Source organism: Drosophila teissieri, chromosome 3R, assembly GCF_016746235.2.
Source record: "Drosophila teissieri strain GT53w chromosome 3R, Prin_Dtei_1.1, whole genome shotgun sequence".
Classification (NCBI taxonomy): Eukaryota; Metazoa; Arthropoda; class Insecta; order Diptera; family Drosophilidae; genus Drosophila; species Drosophila teissieri.
In genome coordinates this window covers 31,661,594-31,684,464 of record NC_053032.1, presented here as the reverse complement: position 1 = coordinate 31,684,464, position 22,871 = coordinate 31,661,594, and the positions used below count along the sequence as shown (strand labels likewise).

Here is a 22,871-nt window from a genome sequence, read left to right as displayed (position 1 = left end):
AAAGGCTTAGTTCATTACCCACAAACTAAAATAACACATTTGAATCTGCGTTACTAGACAGACTATACCATCATAATAGAAAACTAAGTAAGACTGCCTCTTTCAAAACTAACCAGCAGCTGTTGGCAACGCTGGCTGGTGCGGTTACTAGCTAAGCAATCTAGTTGGCAATAGTGGCTGAGGGGAACTTTGCTTCTTAAAAGTGAAGTGGGATATTTTTCCATAAAACATTCAATTTGTTAAGAGTCTTTATTGTACCATCATTTTGACGGGCTGTTTTCGTATTATTACGTATTTGAAATTCATGAGCACAAGAGCATTGCCTAATGACTTCCAACAATACACAAAGTGACAGAAGCCAAAACCACACGTCTAATGGTGTATGGTTTACATATAGGCCCATTAATCCAGAACATTAATCATGAATTAATCAATACGAAATTAAGCGAGTTTAAATAAAGGATTACACAAAACATGCGACCACGAAGAGCTGTAAAATTTACTACTAGCCAGGGATTAGATTGGAAAGCACTAGGCCATAAAAGTAAATCAGCCACATGGTGGGAATAGGTCATGCATCATAATTTCAGGTAATTAAGTTCGGTTTTATGCGATGATCTGCTCTAATTTGGCTTTGCACAATAATGAGCCAAATAATGACCAAAAATGCAAAAGCATTTACATGAATTTATAATGGAGCGCATAACCTTGAAAGTACCATAAATCATTGGGCAGCTTCCCGGAAAATCTTCTACGGCAATTCGAGGAGTTTAATTAAAATTAAAAGGCTGCGCCAACGAGACCAGCTCTCTGGACCCTGGCCATTCTCCGGCAACACTTCCCGACTGGATGGGATATAGCCCTGCTAGCAGGTAAACAAGTTATGAATCCCATTACATAAACCATTTCCCAGGCTGACAATACCCAGCGATGTGGCTGGCGTGGGTGTGGGTGTGGGTGTGGGTAGGGGCCATAACCCAAGGACCCCATAGCGGTTGAACTTCTACAAACGGTTTTCATATATTCATGGCAAATTATAATGCTGTGAGAGTATAAAATGCGACGAAGAAAGACAAAAGTTGCCCCATTCATAAGGGTCACACTCGGGCAGACACTGCCTCAAACCGCCTACCACCCACTGAGCCACCTACCTCCCACCACCCACCACCTGTAATGTGGAGCCCATTCCCTGCGATGGCTTCCGAAATAGCGACAATGTCGAGCTGCTGCTGGCCACGTGTAAACATGCATCTCCATATATCAATAAATTGAGATTACTTACATAATTTGTATTCCAAAATCCAAAAACTGTTAAAAAAGTTGCCTTGGCCCCTTTTTCATACGATTGGCTGTGTATGTGTGTGGTGTGGGAGCGCGTGTGTGTGCAGTACACGAGTACATTGTGGAAAAAGTTTTTCTTTTTCGAGTGAGAGTGGCTGGGGTGTTTTCCTCGGGGAGCAATTCGGTTAATATTCCGAACATAAATTTGCAAAGGAACCACTTTAATCAATGGCCAGGTAGGGGCACCCGTTCAGCGGATAGGTGAGGTATATGCTATGGTGTGTGGTATGTATATGGATATGGATGGGGCGCAGGGATCAAAGGACGAGCCCAACCCCGCCCCTTTGGCGCCTCTCCGAGGTGCAATGTACCATTAAGCGGCGGTATTGATTTGCCTGAGAAGATCAGAACAATGGGCGTGTGGCTGCGATTTTTCCGGCTCATTCGCATCTGATTTGGCAGGCGGAGATGCGAATATCTGGTTCGTTTCACCCGGAAGTTTAAAGTGCTTACTTTTGGATATTTCGCTGGAATTAAACACTAATTGCAATAGGCAACAAAGAGGTCTCAAGCATTTGGCGCATCGTGGGTACCTTCCCATTTCTTTTATTCCTGTTTATTAAATAATAGAAATTCGCTAACCGTCGCCAGCGGCAGGCATAAATTGCAGAGTACTCCGGCTAGCCATGGGGGTTCGGATCCGGGACTCCGTTCCGGACATTGTTTGTTTTTCTGGCGGAAAGAAGATGGAAAAGTAAGTGGGCCAGTGGCAGGGGTCCGGGAAACCGGCGATGCGTCCCATTCATAACCCATATTCAATTTCGTTTTGCAGCTCCAGCGCCGCAGGCGGCAGTTCTCGGATTCCACTGCCATCCAGTGCATCCTCATGGTCTCATGGCTTAGCCAACTTGCATAATCACTGGCATGGACTGTGAATTTATAGAAAGCTTTGCGGGCACCTGAGTCACGAGCCCGTGGCCGGTGGCCACCACTCTGCCCCCACCACGCCCACTGGAATGCCCACTCGAACGCCCACTCCCACTTGAACGTCCACGCCCACGCCCACTCCCACTTGATCGCCCCTCCCAATCTACTGACCAATTATTGAGCCGTTGCCAAATGCAAGGCATAAAATGAGCGCACATATTGCCGGCACGGGCAGCGTGGGGATTCGGATGGCAAGGAGCCGGAACGGAACGGCACGGATCGGATCGGATCCGAAAGTAAAGGAAAGGTGCGGGGCGGCTGTGGGAGTTGGCATTAGTTTTGGAGGAGGAGCAGGACCAGGAGGAGGTGGCTTGTGGCAGCGGCGCAGAAACAAGAGCAATAACTGTTTGGCAAACAGATTTATTTTTGTTCCTAAGTCCGCAGGAGCGGAGTTTGTGCTTGAGGATTTCTATGTTCAGCAGCCATGATATTCTTATTCAGATTCAGATTTATTTAATAGATATATGCCCAAGCTAAGTATTTTTGATGCAAATTCCAGTTGGAAGATTAACAATCAATCTGTTTGGTTCACCAACTGTGGTTGCTACACCTCTTCCTCCAAACAATCTAAACCCTAAATGCTCAGAGATTCATGCGAGCCAAACTCAATTATCCATTTAGGGGCAGGACAAACAAGGACCGCTCCTGGGTCTTCGCTTTGGGCCCGCACAAATATTGGTTTCCAACTTTCATTGCCACTGCGGTGTGGCGTCTGCGAAGCCCGGTCAAAAGCAGAAAAGGCCTCTCCCTGCGGGCTACAGGCTGTTTGCTCCTGGCTTCTGGCTCCTGGTTCGTGGCTCATGGCTCGTGGCTCGTGGCTCCTGCTGGTGCTACATTAAGTGCATGTTTTGACTGCGCCGCATCCTCGCAGCCTCGCAACCCGACTCGATTCTGACCACAGACAGCCAGGCCCACACACTTCACCCGGCCAACCGACCAGCCAAAGGGGGAGGAGTGCGGGCGGACGGGGGCCGCGTGGGTGCAGTGCATCATTTTTGCATTAGAAAAGTGCAGGGCCATGAAAACTGTAAATAACGTGGAGCACATAAGACTGAGGGTCGGGCCAAAATCCCAATGGCTGCGCTGCTGGGCCAGCCGCAAATTATGCTTGTCAAAAATGAATGTTGCATACGTAACGGAAGGCAAGGAGAGCTGCACTGGGAGAAAAGGCGTAGGTTTTGAAACTTGGCTTGAGCCTTGACTACTGCGCGCCTAATTGCTCCAAAAGGTGAGTTTACTTGGTAGATGTGTCTTCTCGCAGTGCAGCTAACGAGTGGGTGGGCTGCCTGCCAGGAAAAGCCACAAAGTGCGACTAAGTGGGAGGCAAAGGGGTTGAGGGCGGAGGAGCGAGGTCGCTGCTAGAAATCGCAGCAGTTTGCGGTTGTCGTCATCGGCGTACGTGCTCGATGCGTGGCAATCGGATTCCCCCGAGGGTCCGCACATGGCCCACGTATCCTCGTATCCACGTATCCGCATGAGGACTCGCACACGGAGTGCGGACCACGGCCAAACCAAAGCCAAGCCAAGCCAAGCCGAAGTCTGTGCCAACGGCTCTCGAATCGCTCCTTGGTCTCGGTCTCGGTCTCGGTCTGATTCTGGGTTCTGGGCTCCGAGTTCTGGGTTCTGGGTCGTGGTGGTTTTGGCCAAAATCGGCTGTGTTGCCACATAAGGAGCTCCGCTGGGCTGGAGATGAAGATGGCGATGATGACGATGGTGACGCTGACGCGGCTGCTGACGCAGATGCAAGGGCAACTTTTGACTAAACGGGCTCCAAGTGCATTAGGACGGAAATGTTATTACAGCGAGACACTGAGAAAAACATCATATCAAGTAGATTTGCTTTTTTTCTTTTCACCAATTTAATGAACGTTAAATAAAGATAACCTATTTAACAATATAAAGGTATTTCCACCATTCATCCATGCGCAAATTCCCTTTGATTGACATTAAATGTTAATTTCCCAGTGGCACGTCGACTTTAATTTTCCGGATGAACGCTGCACTGCGCTTCGGGCGACAAAGCAGCCCGCTTTCCCGCAGTGTACTTCCCTCGCACTTCGCAGTCATTATTGAAGCATTTGGCAAGGTGGCTGTGGCACTGGGAAGCGGAGATTAGGCGCGGAAATGCTCCGAATGTTCGTTTGGTTATCGCCAGCAAACATTTCAGAATGGCTATGGCAAAAGTCGGAAATTTGATATGCCAAAAACCGTTTACGATCAACAAGTGATAGGAACGGGGCTCATGGCAAATTATGCAGATTGCCTGAAAAAGTGGAGGGAGGGGTGTCATGGGGATGAGGGGGAAGGACCTAGGATATTGAGGAAGTTGGCTGCAGTGTTTGGCGAGAACTTTCCATCAAGTGCGCAGGAAGAGACATTGATTTGACTGCAGCGAAGTTTTCCATTATGGAAATGTCATCAAATCGATTTTCCCCCCTCGTTTGGCCTTGTTTTTCCCCTTCTGCGGCTGTAATGACGGTATGCTAAATGGTAGAAAAACGAGCATAAATGCATATGACACGTATGTACATACATACATATGTATAAACATACACATGTTGAAATGTAAAGGCTTTGTTTTTGGTTTTATTAAATTTATTCATATTTCTCTTTGTGTTCTCTGTTACTCGTATTATTACAGTAATAATAATAATTATTATTATTCCATCTATGTTAATATAGTGTGTAATAAAGCTTGACAATCTATTAATGCTATTACAATGTATTCTCGGTTATATTGTTTGTTCAATGTTCGCTTTTTCCGGTCTGTCCGTCTTCTTTGTCCACGTCCACGTCCATGTCCGTGTCCGTATCCGTGTGTCCTGTCCGCAAGTGCGTTCGTGTCCTGTCGGGATGTTTTGTATTTATAAATGCGTATACGAGTTCGTGATGGATTCTGATTCAGATTCTGTGCGGCTCGTAGGATTTGGCTAATTTCAGCTTTCGAATGGAATTCAAGTTAAAATGCAATATGCAATGCAATGTTTTTATGGTATTGTACAAAATTTGTTACTACTATTCATCATTCGCATTTCATTTATTTCGCCAGCACTTGGCGGCGCTCATAAAAAGTTAATTTTGCCGCTTTGCCACATGCAACGCCACCAGATGCAGATACCCAGAAACCAAGTCACACGGATACGCAGATATGCGAATACCCGGATTCAGATACGTTTCGCAACTAGGTATCTGGTTCTGTGGGCGCTTTCCATTTGCATTCAAGCTGAGTAATTAAAATCATAGTAACATTTCCATCTCCGTCCGGAAAAACGCGTGGCGGTCGTGGAAGTGGTAGGTGGAAATTGGGAAATGGTGAACGGTAAATGGGAGACTTAGTTAAAAGCATAGTTTAAATTTTCTCTAGTCGGGCTCTTGCTATTCTCATTACCCATTACTCTATTTGCGTGTTTACACTTGTCTTTTGCTCTCGCTCAGTTGGCGGTTTCCATTTGGTTTTAATTAGTTCAAACGATTTAAAATGAATAAAATATTGGCTCTGTCTGCGCGAGTATGATGTAATTAAAATGGCCTATGTACACAGGGTCTGTTTCAGTTTCATTTTCAGATTCAGATTTAGATCCGTCCATTAGAGCGGCGAAAATGCATTTGATTGAATCATTCACTCTGCGCTGTCAAAAATAAGGTACGCAGGGAAGAGGGATTCATTTAAATTATATTCAGATTCAGATTCAAATACAGATACAGATACATATAGAGATTAAACTAGAATGCTCTGTTTGCCGTGTTTTGTGTGTGCCGTGCAAATTTGCTCTGGTTCAGTTCATAATACCAAAATACAAAAATCCCTTCGCCTGAAACTCGGCACACATTAAACAACAACGGCGATAAAACAAATAATGGATAACTACGGGGTGAAGGGGTTAAAAATCTCATGGAAGTTGTGCAAATATTTGCCTGCATACTTTCCCATAATTATTATAGTAATTCATTGCATTCATGTGTTTAATTATTCCGCACACACACACATACGCACTCAGATACACACACTCGCACACAGGCACGCATTCACACATTTATCATGCGAAGGGGGGCGGTGAGTGGGCGTGGTCATGTAAGTGGAATTTATCGTGTACTTATATTGACTTCTATAGCTTACTTTTACATTACCAAGCTCGAATTTGAAACTTTCTACAGACACAAAAAATCCATTTAATGCGACCTCTGTTCTCGTGTGCTCTCTCCTCTGCAAACACGGATCTCGATAAATGTTTACATTGCATATGTACTATGTGTACTATATGTACTTTATACTATATATAAGATATACACATCGATATAGCCTCGCTTGGGTCGTATTTGTTTTTCAGTTTTCCGTTTTCAGTTTTCATTTCTTTCTACATTCAGATTACACACAAGTACAAACATATGCAGATGTTTATATATATATAGATATATGTTGCGTAAATGTTAATGTCGTACCTTATTCAGATATAGTTTTTGATCTACTTGCAGGACTTCGAGTGGGAGAACGGAGTGGAACCGAACGTGTTCTGTTCTGTATGCTAGGCTAGTGGGATTGACTAAATCATAGGTAATAGGTACTAAGTGTTCAGCAAGTACTACGGTTACGTAATCGAAACGGGCTCTAACACGTCTAAACAATCGCATGAGGCTAACAGGTTAAAAACAGACTTTAAAAACATTTGGCACGACTCTGTGATATATGCGATACTTTCGGGTAGTGAGCATAAAATTATTTTGATTTAAAAGTCCTTAAGCAATAGGAATACATTTACATATGTACAAGAAGGAACTATTTTACGGGGCGGAGGGGCTAAAAACTAGATAAAGTATTTATATATCCATTGCACATCCAGGATTATAAGGGCGATTATATGGGGCGTAATAGATCTGGTTAACGTTTCATATATATATGCATATCTAGAGATACCATCCTATTCGAATCTAAGCCTATTCAGTGTCTGATCTCTAAAACCCTAGCACCCCAGAAGCAATATGTCTAAGTCTCGACCAGCTATGGGTCCAATACACATGCGATTAATCGTACTATACACCTTATGAAGATCAGTTTGGTCGCTATACCTTATAGAATACACCGCTGTCGACCTCCAGGAAGGTACCGACCTCAAGGGACACTACCAAATGCTAGCTGGGATTGGGACTACAATGGAGTATGAACTGGAAGTATATTCTTGAACGATGTCTAGTCTGAGAGTGCAATCCGAATGGAAAATAAACGTTGTCAACTCAACACTTTCGGAAACTATAATTTTGATTGGGATGTGATGACAGTCTCATATGGGCTTTCATTTATATGGTTGGTCGACCAATTTACAATTTAATTAACAACAGTGGTGTTTGTTCTACTTTTAATAACCTTCTATAGTTCAATCCCCCAAAAATGAAAACCCAATCAATTCTGTCCGCATTTCTCTTTCATGAATTTCTCGTTGGATTTATGTTCCTCAGAATAATGTGATGCAGTCAAAAGATTGTGTGGGTTGCTACATATACATATGTTCATCTAGAGCACTCGTTCCTCAAACTGATATGAACCAAACGATTGCCAAGGGTTTCCCGGGGACTCTGGGGACTCTGGGGACACGAATCTATTGACCTATTTACACCTGGGTACCGTAATACTAGAGCGACACGAACTCGCCAGGACCGCCGCCCTTGTCCTGGCCCTGGGTCACCTCCTGCGGCTGGTGAAGATCCTGCGTCTGCTCGGGCATTCCCTTGGTCTGGCTCTCCGCCTGGCCAAAGAGCGTCTCGTTTTCGTACCGCTCCTCGGCGTGCAGCGACAGAGTGGAGCCACCGAGTCCTCCGCTCGCGGTGATCCGCCGACCCATGTTGTCGTACTTGGGGTAGGCGGAGCTGTCCAGCGGCCTCATGGGCGTGACCTCGACGGGCGGCGACTGGCAGGCGGAGGGCGGTGGCGGCGCATTGTTGATGCAGCTGGCGCAGTTGCTGGGACTCGGGTGGTGGCACTGCACCACCGCTGTGACGGCGGGCGGCGGCGGCGGAGGAGGCAGCTCCATGGCATTGCTGTGGTACGCCGACTGGTGGGGGTCGTAGCCACTGGCCTCCAGGTTGTAGGTCACGATTTCATCATGTGTGTAGAGTCCGGATGGCTGGTGTTGCTGTTGGAGCTGCTGGTGCTGCTGCTGAATCTGCTGTTGCTGCTGCTGCTGCTGCTGATGTTGATGTTGCTGCTGCTGCTGCTGATGTTGCTGCAAGGAGGTGTCCTTCTTGAGAATACCTCTGCGGGCTGTGTGTCTCGGTAGAGTGGCAAACTGACCCTCGGGCACGGCAACTGCACCGGCTCCGGCACCACTCTCCTGCACGTCCTGCATCCTCTTCGGAATGTTCAGCAGATCTGGATACATGTTCAGGTCCGCTCCGTCCAGCATGTCCTGGGTGACGGATACCCGGATGAAGATGTTGCCCCCGAAGGCTGGATTTGGGACTATGTTGGAACAGAACTCGGGGGGCGGGGGGAAGACGCCCACGTTCAGCGGGAACTCCTCGGAGATCTGGGCTGGATGCGAGTGGGCATGGCCTGCCATCGAGGTGGGCACACTCATCATGCCGCAGGTGGGATCTTTGACCTGCATCAACTGTTGCCGCATGCCACCACCGCCTGCAACCTGTTGCTGCTGCGGCTGCTGCTGCACCAACATGCTGCCATGGCGATGACTCTCCACCGCATGGATCTCTATCTGGTTGAAGCCCATGCCGGCCGAGTCCGCCTTGTTCATGCCAATGGAAGTGGGCTGGTTGTCGATGCCATAGCTGTCACCGCGGTCATTGGTGGTCGTGGTGACGCTCGAGTCCAGAAGCTTCTTCTCCTGATCATTGAAGCTGACACTCGACTTCACGCCCGCCTTGTTGGCATGTCGGTGCTGGCGGGTGGTGCGTTTGCACAGACAGACCACAAACGAGATGGAGATCAGCAGGAAGACGGTGCCGAAGATGCCCATGATGAGGCCGAAGTACCAGAAGGTCTCGGGCGTCTTCTCCAGCACATGCTGAACGATCTCGCTGAGGTAGATGCTGATGTTCTGGGTCATACTGCCGATGGAATTGGAGCCCGTGCAGGCGTAGGTTCCGGCATCCAGGCTGGTCACGTTGAAGACGGTTAGATTGCTCCACAGCTTGTCCGAGGAGATGCTCTCCGAGTCGAAGAGCACGTTGTCGTTGTCCAGTATCTTGCCATTCAGCTCCCAAGCCACCTCCGGCAGGGGATCTCCGTACACCAGGCAGCTGAAGGTGGTGTTGCTGCCGATGTCGATGTTCTGCACCTCCTCGTTGTTGAAGATCTCCACCCGCGGCGGACAGCCGAAGAGCTCGTCGTCCACGCTGTCCCAGGTGCGATCCTTCTGCGCCGGAGGCCCCTTGCACACCAGACTTACGGAGCTCAGGCGACTGTTCACGTACCAGCCGCGGAACTTCCGCAGCTTGCAGTTGCACTGCCAGGGATTCTCCTCCAGCGAGAGCGTCTTCAGATTGGCCATGTGCTGGAACACGTACTCGCTGAGGCTCTCGAGCAGATTGTTCTTTAGGTTGAGGAACTCCAGCAGGTTCAGATTGGCCAGGGACATGGGATCTATGTAGGAGATCAGGCAGTCGTGCATGTCCAGGGTGCGCAGGTGGGGCAGTATGGGAAACTGATAGGCCGCCAGGCGCTTGAGGGGATTCCCATTCAGATAGAGGATCCTCAGACGATCGTTCCCCATGAAGGTGTCCTTGTCGAGCATCTCCAGCTTGTTGTCCGACAGGTCGATCTCCACCAGGATCTTCAGATTGCGGAACGACTCCTTGTGTATGTACTGCACCTCGGACTTCTTGAGGTAAATGCGCTGCAGGTTGAGCAGCCCCAGAGTGGAGAACTCCTCCCGGTTGAGGTACGGGATGTGGTTGTCGTTGAGCACCAGCACCTGCAGCTCCGTGCTCAGGGTGTTCGGAATGGTGGTCAGCTGCAGGGAGCTGCAGATGGCCGACTTCTTGCCGTTGGTCCACTTGCAGGTGCAGTTGGAGGCGCAACTGAGGGACCAGTCATCCGCCACCGTCCAGGCCACCAGGCACAGCAGGATCCAGCAGACTGCGGAGGAAACGAATTCAAATGTATTACTGGTAAATCCCAGAGTGTGACTAAAACTGGGGTCTAAGGATGTATATATATGTCGTAACTAATCTGCAGTGGATACTCTTGTACTGGCCATCTATCTCGGCGCGTGGCACCTGCCGCCTGGGCATGACAACTCACCTGGCAGAGCCCTCGGGGTGGTGCTCCTCCTGCGCTCCATGCTGCGGTGCATATGGCTTCGTTGCTGGGGCTCCTGCTGGCGATTTTCCACTTTTCCACTACCCGGGCAATTGATGACCCTAAATGGCTTTGGCTGATTCGATTGCCATGTTTCACATCATGTTGCCGCCGCCAGCAAAAAGGTCTCCATTACTCCACATTACTCAGCACTTTGGCCACACTTCTTCGGCACTAGCACTATTGATTTTGCCGCTTCTTGCCCACCGCCTCCAGTTTGGCTGAGTTCTTTTCTTTTAATTTGCTTCGAGTGGAAAGTTGGTCCTTCTGCGCCTTTTCCTGCTCCTGCTCCTCCTGCTGCTGCTCCAGCTCCTGCTAGTATCCTTTTAAGATTTCTTAAATCTGCAAAATGTAAAAGAGAATCCGGTATTAGCGTGAGCGGCCAACAATGCCCATTGTAGTCGTGTAGTTGTGTAGTGCCAGTTGTAGTCCTGCTGCACCCACACTTGGCCCATTTGTAATCTCTGTTTACCGAGCTCGGTTTTGGCCTCTGTCTGAATAGAGTGGGTGGGTGGTGCCAAGTGGCCGGGGCTTTAAAATCGCCTTTCAACAACATTTTGCAATTTGTTGTACGTCCAGCTGGACGGCACAACAAAGCGGCAACCAAAACCCGCAGGGCTCAGGCTCGAACTCAGGGCATTCCCACCCCCTTTTCCATTCCCATTCCCATGGCCAGCTCCATTCTCATTCTCATTTCATTGGCATCGACAGCGGCATTGGCATCGGCATCGGCATCTTTACAAAATCAGCATCAATAGCCTGTCGAATGCTTTTTACTTTTGTGCCCACGGGTTTTGTTTGTACTTCTTTTGACTGAAAAGGAGCGGGTCTGAACTGGAAAAAAGCCAACTCGAAGCGGTTCCGAGGTGGGAGGGCATGTTCATCGCTCACTGCGGAAAATAAATAAAAATGCTATGATTGTAACTGGGCTGCGCGCTTGTACATTAATTATAAACGCATTATTCAGGCCACTTGAAGTGCTGACACCTCGTTCAATAATACTGGAGAAGAAACTGCTCTACTGTTTGGTTGACATAAACTTTAACTCATTCTGAGACACTTGAATGAACTCACTGCCTGTGTAGCGCTCCTTTCTGGCATGAAAGTAATTTAGCTCTGCGGAAAATGCCTAATTTAACACAATCTACACCGCACTTACTGTTGCCAACCGAAGTCGGGCCACATTCGCTTTGCCCCAGGTTTCCTGGAACACTCAATCCCACCATTTTCAGCTCCATCTCTAGCTCCACCTGCCCCCAAAGAGGCCACCCACCCAGCGCATAAGGATGAATCCGCTCCGCTGGCAAACTAAGAGATACAGACAGACAATGAAAACGTAAAAAGCTCAAAAGGTTCATTTGTCAATTTGCCATTTGAATTTGTATTTGAGAATTCACTTGGCCGCTTTTGCGCTTTGTCCTGACGGCACCCAAGCCCCCCACTACCCTCTCCTCTCCCCTCCTCGCCACCGCTCACCAGGACCCCTCGTCGAAAAGGACGACCCACAAAGGCAGGCCAAAACCTTGGCAGCCTCAATTTCTGCTCATCGCTCGTTGCTGGCAATGCGGATAATATTTCCTGTGTCAGTGCAGCAGCAGCAGCAGCAGCAGCAGCAGTTGGCAGTTGCAATTGCTGGCTTTTCCTCGGCCTCAGACCGCTTTCCCACTTTCCCACTTTCCCTCCAATCGTCGACGGTTTTATTTTTGCTGCTTTATGAGCACACAGATAGAAAATGGTATACCATTTTATGGACTTTGATTCCCAACTGGGAAGTGGAAAGATAAATACTGCGATTCGATCGACTGCGTTTACTGATCGAACTAATTTAAAGCTTTAACTACAAATATTATTTGAATTGTGTATTATTTGAGATATTCATAGTTTTAAAGGCACCACACACTAAATGGAATAGAATTTAGTTCTGCAGAGATTTTTCGCAGTGAAAAGCCAAGTGGGAATGGAGGCGCACTAAGGGGACACTCTGGCTGGAACCGCATCGGCACTCACAGGTTCGTTGATATTCATAAATGTGGCACAGTGGACCAAAAAAGCAAAGCTAATTTGATGGCCAATTGCCAAAAGGAGGCCAGGCACAGTACCAGCGCGGCACAATATTAAAAAAATATTATGGAGGAATGGAGGAATATGTTGCAAGCGCACTGACTGCAGCCGCAAGTCGTAAAGCAAATCAATTAACTGATGCCACACAGACACGGGGCTCCAGCATATGGGAGATGGCCCAGAAAGATATTCCCTCTGCCAAACTCAGACATATAAACGACTCGGAGATCCCTGGTATCTGGTATCTGGTAAATGGTAACTGGTATCTGGTATGTGGTTTTTGGTAGCTGGCTAATCTGCCGGAATGGACGGTAATTGTTAACCTGTACTTGGCAATTGCCAATTTGATTTCGAATCCAATTCGAGATAATCTGCGGCAGTTTAGCTGCAAATTGATTTCGGGTTTCAAATCCAAACAGGTGCAACAGTGCGTATGAGCAATTATACAGCGGCCAACTAAGTGGACCTGGAACTCAGAGGATTTAACCCAGTCGAATTAGACTGGAAATCTATTCTTAACTGAAACTAAGGATGCAAATATTTGCATCCTCGGAATTATTAGTTACCAAGTAAGTGTGAAATGCCGACAGGATATGATGCACAATCATTGTGAAATTGAGCGACAGAATTTTAAACTTTCCGCAAACACAATTGTGCACATATTTGTCGTACAATGTTGACTGAAACGCAGCTAGGCAGAAATTAAAAGAATTGATTATAACCGAATCAAAAGCCTTACCATTCCAGTGCACCCGAATCAATAATGCATTATAAATATAACCCAGCGTAATTCATTATTACTTCCCGCCTGCTGGACTTTAAAATGCACATTTCCAACTTAATCCATTAAATCCCACCTTACATTTTGTCCGCCGAATGAATTGCCATTCTAGTTTTTTCACGGTTTTTTTTTTGTTGGCACAATTGCTACTCTTCGTTGGCCATATACAATTCCATTTGACAATTGGAATTCAATTTCAATTTTAGCTGGCCGAAAGTTAACTAAATGTCCGCCCCGCAGCTCGACCACGCCTCGCTCATTTGTAAAACTTCATCAAATGTAATTGTCGGAAAACAGGCAAAAAGTCCTTGTCCAGGACCAACAATGGGAGGCCATGCTCCGTGCTGCATTACCAAATTAAAAACAAAAACTAAACTTTTCAGCTTTTTCTTTCATTCCGATTTTTGCCCAACCTCCCATCTTCCATCTTCCGCCTTCATGATGCGTAGCCAGGGGCGTAGGTCACGACCGGGGTTATTTCGGCTCGGCTTCGGCTATTTTTTTAGATTATGCAAATGCGACGCGGTTATCTATTTGTTTATGCAACCAATCTGCTACAGGTTTTTGGGGTCGCGCTGTTTTGATTAGCGCTACACGTGAGATAACGGCACTTTTACATAAAACGTCAATCGAACTTTGGGCAAGCAACCCTCGAATATTAACATATTGTGCATGAATTAACTGTACCAGTCCATATTTTTAGATAAGGAGGATATTAGATATACAAGTACTCCAGATAACTTTAAATAATTTAAAAATGTACAAAGTACCTACTGCATAACAAATTGTATTTCTTTTACTATGAAAACCCATGGCAATTGAAGACTTTAAGCAATAAAGATCATGACTTTCACCCCCATTTGGTTCGTCCTCCCAAAGGACTCTTCGTTGGCATCCCCTCAGGTCTAAGCCCCTGTGCGTATGCAAATGGTTTCTTTGCCGCCTGGCTGAGCACTTTCTCCGCCCACCCACTCCCCCTGCTCCTGCCACGCCCACCTGCCGCCCACCCTGCTTTCCCCAATTGTTTTGCTGTTGCATAAGCACGTGCGAATGTGCGTGCAAATGCAAATGGCGATGGAAAACTTTTTAAATTGAGCAAACATTAACAAAAAGGCAAATCCAGAAGTGGGCGCAACTTTTCCGGGCAGCGGCGGAAGGGGGCGTGGCACTTGCATGGCAAAAACAACTGCAAATACAAATGCAAACAAAACAAAAAAATGTAGTACAAAAACACGAGAAGGTGGCTCTTATCGCCTGTCATCGGGTGGCCTATTTGTTTTTCCTTGTTAAGACCAGGACTCGCCAATCTTTCAAGGACAGCCGTCTCCAAAGTGTAAATTGCAAACTTTTCCTTGGGCTCCAAAGTGGATCCACAGCGGGGTGGGGCGTGGCGGGGAGGGGTGTCCGTCGTGCCACAAATCCGCACATAATCGGAAAATGTCACAGCGAAAAAAACAAGCAAAATTAATGGCACTCGAAGCGCCGCCAGGCCAAGATTAGATGCCGCTGACGTTGACCGTGTTGAGTTTTATTGCCGCCCGGAAATGGTTTTCATAAATACACAAAACTCCGCAAAGAGCGAGGACGCAGGACGCAGGACGAAGGACAAGATGGCAGGATTGCAGGATGGCCTGATGGCAGCAGCAGACACTTATGGACGGGGGCAATGCAATTATCTGGGGGCAGAGTGCAAGTGCAGCACAATGTACGTGCGAAAACGAGAAACAGGACATTCGCCTTAGCCCAGCAGCCACGGGGCTTCCACTACAAGGATTCTGGGGCAGGAGCAGGCGGAGAAGGACATAAACATGTGCCCTGCTCCTGCGTCGACGGAGTGCCAGCGAGTGCAATTGTTATTGTTCGCCGTGGCCTTCGCATGCGGAGCATTGTAAATTTATCATGAGCTGTGCCAGGATTACACCGAAAGAAACTAATGGTGTTCGGTAAGGAAAAACCTTGGTACTAAGTGGAAGTAGTTGTGTTAGAAAAACTTAAGTTAAGCTATAATCTTAACATTGTTCCTTATTCCCGATAGGTTTTTCCGTGTGCAGGCTTCCAACTCGCACTCGCAGTTATCTTGGCCATTATTGAAGCCAAAACAATAGATTGGCCCCAGGGGAATCAATAAAATCGGTCCGTAATCAGCCACCTGCAAGGCATCCGGTAATGCGGGGCTCCCAGCTTCCTGCGAAACGCATTCAGCTGGAGGTACGTCCATTGTGGGCCGCATAAATAATACCCTGAAACTATTGTCTTGGCGAGCGGGCTGCCAATTTATCTGGCAACTTCTAATCAATTCGAGCCTGCAATTGAAATGGGCCCTAATTGCCGTCCGCAGCGGCAGCAGCAGGCTTTCAATCTCAGCTATCCAGCTACCCATTTTCCCATTCATTATATTTTCATTTCGTTTCAGTTTCGAACAAACTCGAATGCAACAGTGCGTGCAAACAGTTATTCAACATTAAGCCAACAATAACGAGTAGCCGCCCTGTTGGCTTCGCAGGAAATTTACCATTTACAATTTACAATTTACCAGTTACCATTTACCATTCACCATTCACCATTCCCCATTCAGCACTCACCATTCAGCATTTGTGTGTTAATAGGAAAGGCGGTGCTGATTGAGTTGGCTCATTGGCAGCTTATAAATAGCAATGTTTTCCAGCCCTCGCCGGAGTTTGTCCTCTACTTGGCTTAATTGGAAAATTACAATTTTCTGCGAAAACAGGGCAATAAGTTTCCAGTGAAGATTGCCGTTGAAACTATATGCTCTTCAAAGAGATGCAATTTGAGATGCAGATGCCGGGCTATATTACCATTTCCATTTCAACAAGTTGTAATGACAAACCTCACTCGAATAGCTTTTCAAGGAATCAATATAGATATATAACGAGTGGCGTTGTGTCAACAACTAATAATCGATTGGTAATTCCCATCGTGTAGGCCGTAATATGAGCTGTGTCAATTTGATTGACGGACTTAATTGATTGAAGCCCACTTAAAACCATAATGCACACACCAGTGGCCCCCCCTTCCCCAACGGCCGACAAAAATCCCCATTATTATTTGCCCTTTTGCGAGCAGAGTATCTCAATTTCGGCCTAGACCGCAGATCAACATTTCGCAAATGTCGTGTTGCTGGTCGCATTGTTGTTGCCACTGTTGTTTGGCTGTCAGAGCTTACAATTGTTTGCCATCCTTGTCATCGTCGTCCTGGTGGTTTTGCTGCAATTCCGTTTTGGGCACCAGCTGTACCTATAACTCGAGTTGCTGCCGCTGCGTGCTGCATGCTGCTGCTGCTGTTGCGTTTTCTGTTGCTGCTGCTGCAGCTGCGCATGCTGGTCTGCTGTTGGCAGCTTTACAACTGCGAGACCATTCGAGTTGATGCCGCCCAGTGCGGAGAGTGGGGGGAGTGGAGCCCGGCCAGACATTATAGTCGTCAGTTGCTGCCCCATTGTTGCATTGTTGTTGCCGCTGCTGCAACTGGCGACGCCAGCTACATGACCTCAGCACACAGTTTTCGGGGGAATTCCCCGCACTTGTGTGCGTATGCCATGTCCTGTATGTTGTGCACACTGAGCACTCTGCGAGCCATCAGTATATTTGTGTAGAACCACAGAGGCACATACAAACGAGCCGAAGGATGCCGTCCAGGATGCCGGGATGCATGGTTGCCTGAATGCCGGGATGCCGGGATGCCTGGATGCCAGAATGATGATGATGGTGACGAGCGGCGGCGGTGCTCATATTTTGTCCAGCACCACAATCAGGAGCACGACCAACAGGAGCAGCGCCAGGCACAATTGCAATGCAAACAATACGGAAGCGGCAAGGAGCAACTGCAGCGCCGGAAATGGGCTGAAGAAATTGGGAAGATGCCACAGCAAACTGCAAACTGTAAACTGTAAACAGCAAACGGCAACAGCAGTGGTGTCTGCTTTTGATAATGCAACTCAGTTTTAGCAGGAAGGCAATAGCATAAAAATCCAATTTACTTTGTCATTAAGTAAAAAGGAATTCTTTTGGCCAAAATACCCATTATAAAACAGTTTTTTGAGAGTAACTCGCGAAATATTTGGCTTACAGCTGAAAAATTGACGTTTTTAGTTAACTATCCATACCACACTCAGCCTGATACGAGAAAATCTATTTTTGTTGATAATTGTTCATTTTTTATAAGGGGTTACAACACAATTTTTGGAAAAAAACTTCAAAAATTTGTGAGTTCCAGATTGGTATGCCAATCGATTACAAATGCTTCAAGAAACATAACAAGGTATTCCAATCCATTTTTGAACATTTTTTCGCAAAGTTATGGAGAAAACGTCGATTTTGGGGTGATTTCGAGGCAAAACCTGAGGTTTTTTGCATAAAACTCAAAAATTTAGTGACCTAGAGCGGAAAGAATGGCATCTCTGGATAGCTATTGGCACTAGCTAACGATCGGTGCCACTCTTGGTCAGATCGAAGAAAATACAATATTTGGCCAATTTTTGATTTTTTGATAAGGGGTTACATCATATTTTTTTGCGAAAATTCTCAAAAAACAAAAAGTTTTATATTGGAACGCCAATTTGTTGGGGGCACTTTAACAAACTTTTCAAGGTACGCCAATCCGTTTTTGGACCATTTTTGACGTGGTTATCGGGAGGGAAGTCAATGTCTGACTTGCTGCAAATTTTCAAGGAACTAGTGGAAACCAAAGATTAAGGCAGAGTTTACACGAAAGAATGGCAATCAATCACGGGCAGGCATATTGCACAGAGCCTTGCTTACAAATATTCGCCAGGACTTAAAAAGCTGATGTCCTGGCAGCACTGAGACAGCAGGAAGAATAATCAGAAGACGGGCGGCAGATAAGAAAGGACGAGGCCGGCGATCTATTACCACAGCTGCAGCCATTGCACAGCAGCCACATCCTGCTGCGTCCATTGAGCGAAGTGTGCTAAGCAAACAAAATGCTCCTGTGAGCCCGGCTCCTGCTCCTGAATATGCTGCTCCTGCTGCTGAATATGCTGCCCCTGCATCTGCAACAACAATGCCTTGAATAACCAAAAGGGATGTTGACTTGCCGTTTGCTAAAAGGAACTGCAGCTATTCCGTTCGCATATACTCATATATTCATTTACTTGGATGCCGCCAGATGCTGCCGTCGTTCGGTGGGATGCGAATGTGGGTACTGTGTCCTGGGTGTCCTGGCCACCCCGTAAATTAGTTGCACCCATCAGCCCGCTCCAACTATTTTACTCGCAGCCCGTCTGAAGCTCGTGCTCTCCGCAACCGCAGCCTCTGAATGCGGCCAAAGCAATGCGGAAGAATATTAAGCGGTTTTTAAGCGCCTGCATATTAAAAAGGATACAGAAAGGATACCCCGAGACAGAGGCGCCAGCTGGACCAGTGATGTTAACTTGGCCTTTGCCAGGCGGTCTGTGCCTAATGGCAGAACGAGGCTCTTTTAAAAATTCATATGACCTCCTGGTATTCAATTGAACCAATTCGTTTGGAAAAAAACAGCCAAGTAATGAATGTTTTAGTATCCTTAAAATATACGTCTGGAAATTTGCTGTTTTTTCTAAATATATGTGCTATTTTTCCAGGATAGCCGGCGCATCTCTGCCGCAAAAGGAACAGAATAGCAGAGGCAGAAACAGAAGCACAGCAAAGGACATTCGGCGGCAGCTTTCGGATTCCCTGGGCGGCTGGCAGTTAAAGTTCCTTGGATCATTTGGCGATTTGCAAATTACCAACAAATGCTCTTGTAGCGAAGGACGAGTGGTGGGTGGTGGGCAGTGGGCAGTGGGAGGGGGGCGGAATGATTTGGACGGCGATTGTGCGAAAAGTTCCTCTCCGACATTTTTATTTAACTTTTATTTCTCTTTTTATTCCGCTGGCCGACTGTCTAATACGTGCATTGGGTTCTCGACTGGCCACTTGGTCTGGATTCTTGGACTGGATTGGGGATGAGGAATGGGTGATGGGGATGAGGAGGGGGATTGGCATCGGCATCCACTTGGAGTCCACTTTGGCAACCGAACCCTTTTCCATTCAATCGACCGTTAGCTTTGTTTTCAGCATGTCCTTTCTGTTTGTCCTGTGCAGTTGGGTGTGTATATGTGCATGTGTGTGTGTACGTTGTGTAATTAACTCACATTTGCCACGCCCACAATGGGCGACATTGCCGGCTTTAATGAGTCACAAAACGGTTTTATGTGTCAAACGTTTGAAAAGCCATTCGTCGATTGAGAGTGCAAATGAAAATGAGAACGAAAATGAAAGAAATCGGAGTGGAAATCGGAGGGGAAATCTGGCCCAACTGCTGATGATGATGATGATGATGATACTCGATGATGACGGCCACCAGGGTCTTTCAAAGGGTTCATTTAACAGCTAATTAAATGTTTAATCGGATATCTCTGCTATGGCGAATAAAGGCACACTGCCGCCCTCCGCCCCTCAAAAATCCAGCGCGGCAATCTATTGGCGAAATCTGCTCTTCACTGGGAAGGGTAATAAAAGTGAATACAATACAGCTGGAAAGGCAGAATTCATCGAATGAATTTGTTATTAAGAGATACATTTTCAGTGGTTTGATATATTTGCCAGCTCCTCAGCCACACTAGTTTGCTATATTTAAAGTGGAATATTTCACGTAACCCCAGCGTGTTTTAATTGCGAAATGGCGATCAACTAACAAACACGCCGCTGAAATGCAGCAAACTGCTCTACCGCAATTTGATGGCCAGTGGGGCATCCATCTGTGATATATGCATATACATATGAACCCCATTCGTGTTTGCTCGACTGGTCGTTAGGCAATCATAATCACCGCAGCAGAAAACATCGGCCAGTCAGTCCATCAGGCCAAAGCCCAAAGGCCTTTTAATTACTCGATGTCCAGTTTCAATGATTCCGCTTCTTTTTGGCTTCTTTAAGCACCCAGCATCGACAACTTGTGTTAATTACTTGCCGGCAAAGTGCAAACCAACTAACCCAATTAGGATTGGAAAAGGCCAGACACTGACACACAGCGAGATTGAGTGGGGAAATGTGGGCACCGAGCAAGAGCGGCAAAATGGGAAAATGGGGAGGACAGAAAGCAATAAACATCAACTTTGAGCTTTGATGAAATCCGCGAAGAGGCCAACCACCCGGCGAAAGGAGGATGATACAGCAGCAGGAGCAGGAGCGGGAGTAGTAAGCAAATTACTGGAGCGGAGCTGCAAAATGTCCTGGCTAGTGGACTCTTCTGGCTTCTTCATTTGGCATTCAGTTCGGCTATCGCTGGATTTATTTCCAGCCAGCGAGGAAGCCAGCTTTATGAGTTGCCAGCTCCATTCCATTGAAATCCTGCCCACCTGGGCCTCCACCCTTGCACATTGCACACATTTCCCGGGGCCTTCTGATCTGAACAATTAGACTCCGGGTTACATTCACCAATTTGAATGGCCCCCGAAAGTTTGCTGAGCCTCCACATCTGGGCGGGCGAAAGGGAAAGGGATTTGTAAGACGCTTGGAAATTAGCTTATAAATACGCAATCTCAGCCGGGCAGGGCAGTCTTGCTCCTGGTCTCGGTCTCGTTCTTGGTCTTCGTCTTGGTCTTGGTCTCTGGAAATGCAAAAGTCTGAAAATGTGAAAAGGAAACCCGGCTGATGGCGGAGGACATCACAACGACACTGACGCAGTTGCTGCATTTTTCATGGGCTGTGCAAAATAAATTAGTGAAAGCTGTAAATATGATGAACTGCTGCTGATGCTTCAGCTTCAGGATGCCTTTCCGCCCCCTTCCTTCTACCCCTTCCTTCCCAATCCTTTGCAAGTCATCCATGTCCTGGACCCAGTTTCGCTCGAGCGACAAACTTGCGAAAGTTTTGTTGGTCGCCAGCGGCGCGCATTTTCAACAGCTGAAGCTGCAGCTGAAAAGCTGAAGTGGAAAGCTGCACTGGGAAATATTGGATAGCCATCAGAGGATTTCATCAAACTGTTTTGATTTTCCATGATATTAATGCTCTATTATTCACACTTATTTTGGGAATCAATATTCCCTAACAGTGCTGGCTTTAATAAATCACAATTTCTGTCTGTACTTGGAGTATTTTAGAAGTAAACCCCATGTCTAAACAAACTCGCCTAATTGAATATTTCCCAAACGATTTTTCGCTGTGTGATGGAGATGGAGATTGGTGGTGGCACCTTTCTGGCGGAGGAGCATCCTCCACAGCTCCCGCATTTGTAGCCGCTTTAGTTTAGTTTGATTCAGTTAGTAGTTTTAAGAGTTAAGTAGTTTTCAAAAGTTTTATGAATTATTAAGAGGATTTTCGAGTTTTACGCTAGCCTTTCATTTTCGCTTTCAGCTTCCTGCCAGCTCGCTCCCCTATATTACCGAAAAACCCGGCGGAAAGCCCCGGAAACCCCCAGAAACCCCCGGAAAAGTCCGCTTTTAGGCGCTCGTCAGCCGTTTCCGCTGCTGTCCGTCGTTTGCCATTTCGGCGTCGCCCGAAAAGCTGTCGAAATATTTTGCAGATTTTTTAATTTTTCATGCCGCACTTCCACTCTGCTGCTGTTGCTGTGGGTGGCTTGATTGTTGTTCCTGCCACTGAAGTTGATGATGATGCTGATGGTGATGATGATGAGGACGTCGGCAGAGCGAGCAAACATTGACTTGAATGGCGGCACAGCCCTTTTCCTCCTTTTCCTCCGTTGCCTCCACTTCCCCCAATTGGCCCCCGAAAATTAAATACATTTTACTGTCAATAAAATTATAAATGCAAATTATAATTTTCTACTGCCGTTTCGGACACTGGACGTGGACGTGGCAGTGGCAGTGGACGTGGACGCACAACAATTAGCCAGCCCCACGCCAAGTGCCCAATTTGCTCTGCGAGTGGAGCAGTGGAGATAATGCTCCCCAAATTCCCTGCCATGGCCGGGCACTGATTGTGACGTCAATGGCCAAATTAAAACTTTAACGTGTCGCACAGCGAGTGGTTAGTGGGCATCCCAGATGGCGGCGATGGAGATACGGACCAGTGCTGTCAGTTCATCATTGTTTCCCGTCAGCAGGACTCCCGTTGGGCTACGTTTCCCTGAATTCCTCCTGAATTCTCCTGCAGAAGGCATTACAAAGTCAAATAAACGCAAGTACATACATTTGCAGGAGTGCCTTCGAGTTATCATACAGCACGGATTGTAGCAGAATGTTTGTATATATTAAACTGAAGTTTTTGTTATTCCAAGTTGGCTTTTTTGGGAGTAACTCATGGTGAAAGTGCGCAACACTACGTGGGGTTAGTTGGGTGTTCGTTCGGTTAGTTGGCTGACGCCTGGCGGCAAGGATGTTGGCATGTTAATTCAGTTTGCAAATTGTTGCGATGCCGATGCCTGCCTGTCGCTAGACATATACAAATACGTATGTATATAGTATATTTTCCCTTTTTTTCTCTATTTTCTATTTT

The 22,871-nt window shown here is 46.9% G+C and overlaps 1 protein-coding gene and 1 pseudogene across 1 annotated transcript in view; both read right to left on the bottom strand.

Moving 5' to 3' along the window:
- Nucleotides 1-4,930: 4,930 nt before the first annotated feature.
- The window catches only part of LOC122622572, a 31,901-nt gene continuing 13,960 nt past the window's right edge, over nt 4,931-22,871 (bottom strand). Inside the window, exons 3-4 of the mRNA XM_043801129.1 lie at nt 10,520-10,918; nt 4,931-10,354 (exon numbers count right to left, since the gene is read on the bottom strand). Of these exons, the coding sequence (XP_043657064.1) occupies nt 7,893-10,354; nt 10,520-10,571 (2,514 nt within the window). The 5' untranslated portion in view covers nt 10,572-10,918 and the 3' untranslated portion in view covers nt 4,931-7,892. The remainder of the gene's footprint in view (nt 10,355-10,519; nt 10,919-22,871) is intronic.
- Nucleotides 14,246-14,846, bottom strand: LOC122618954 (annotated as a pseudogene).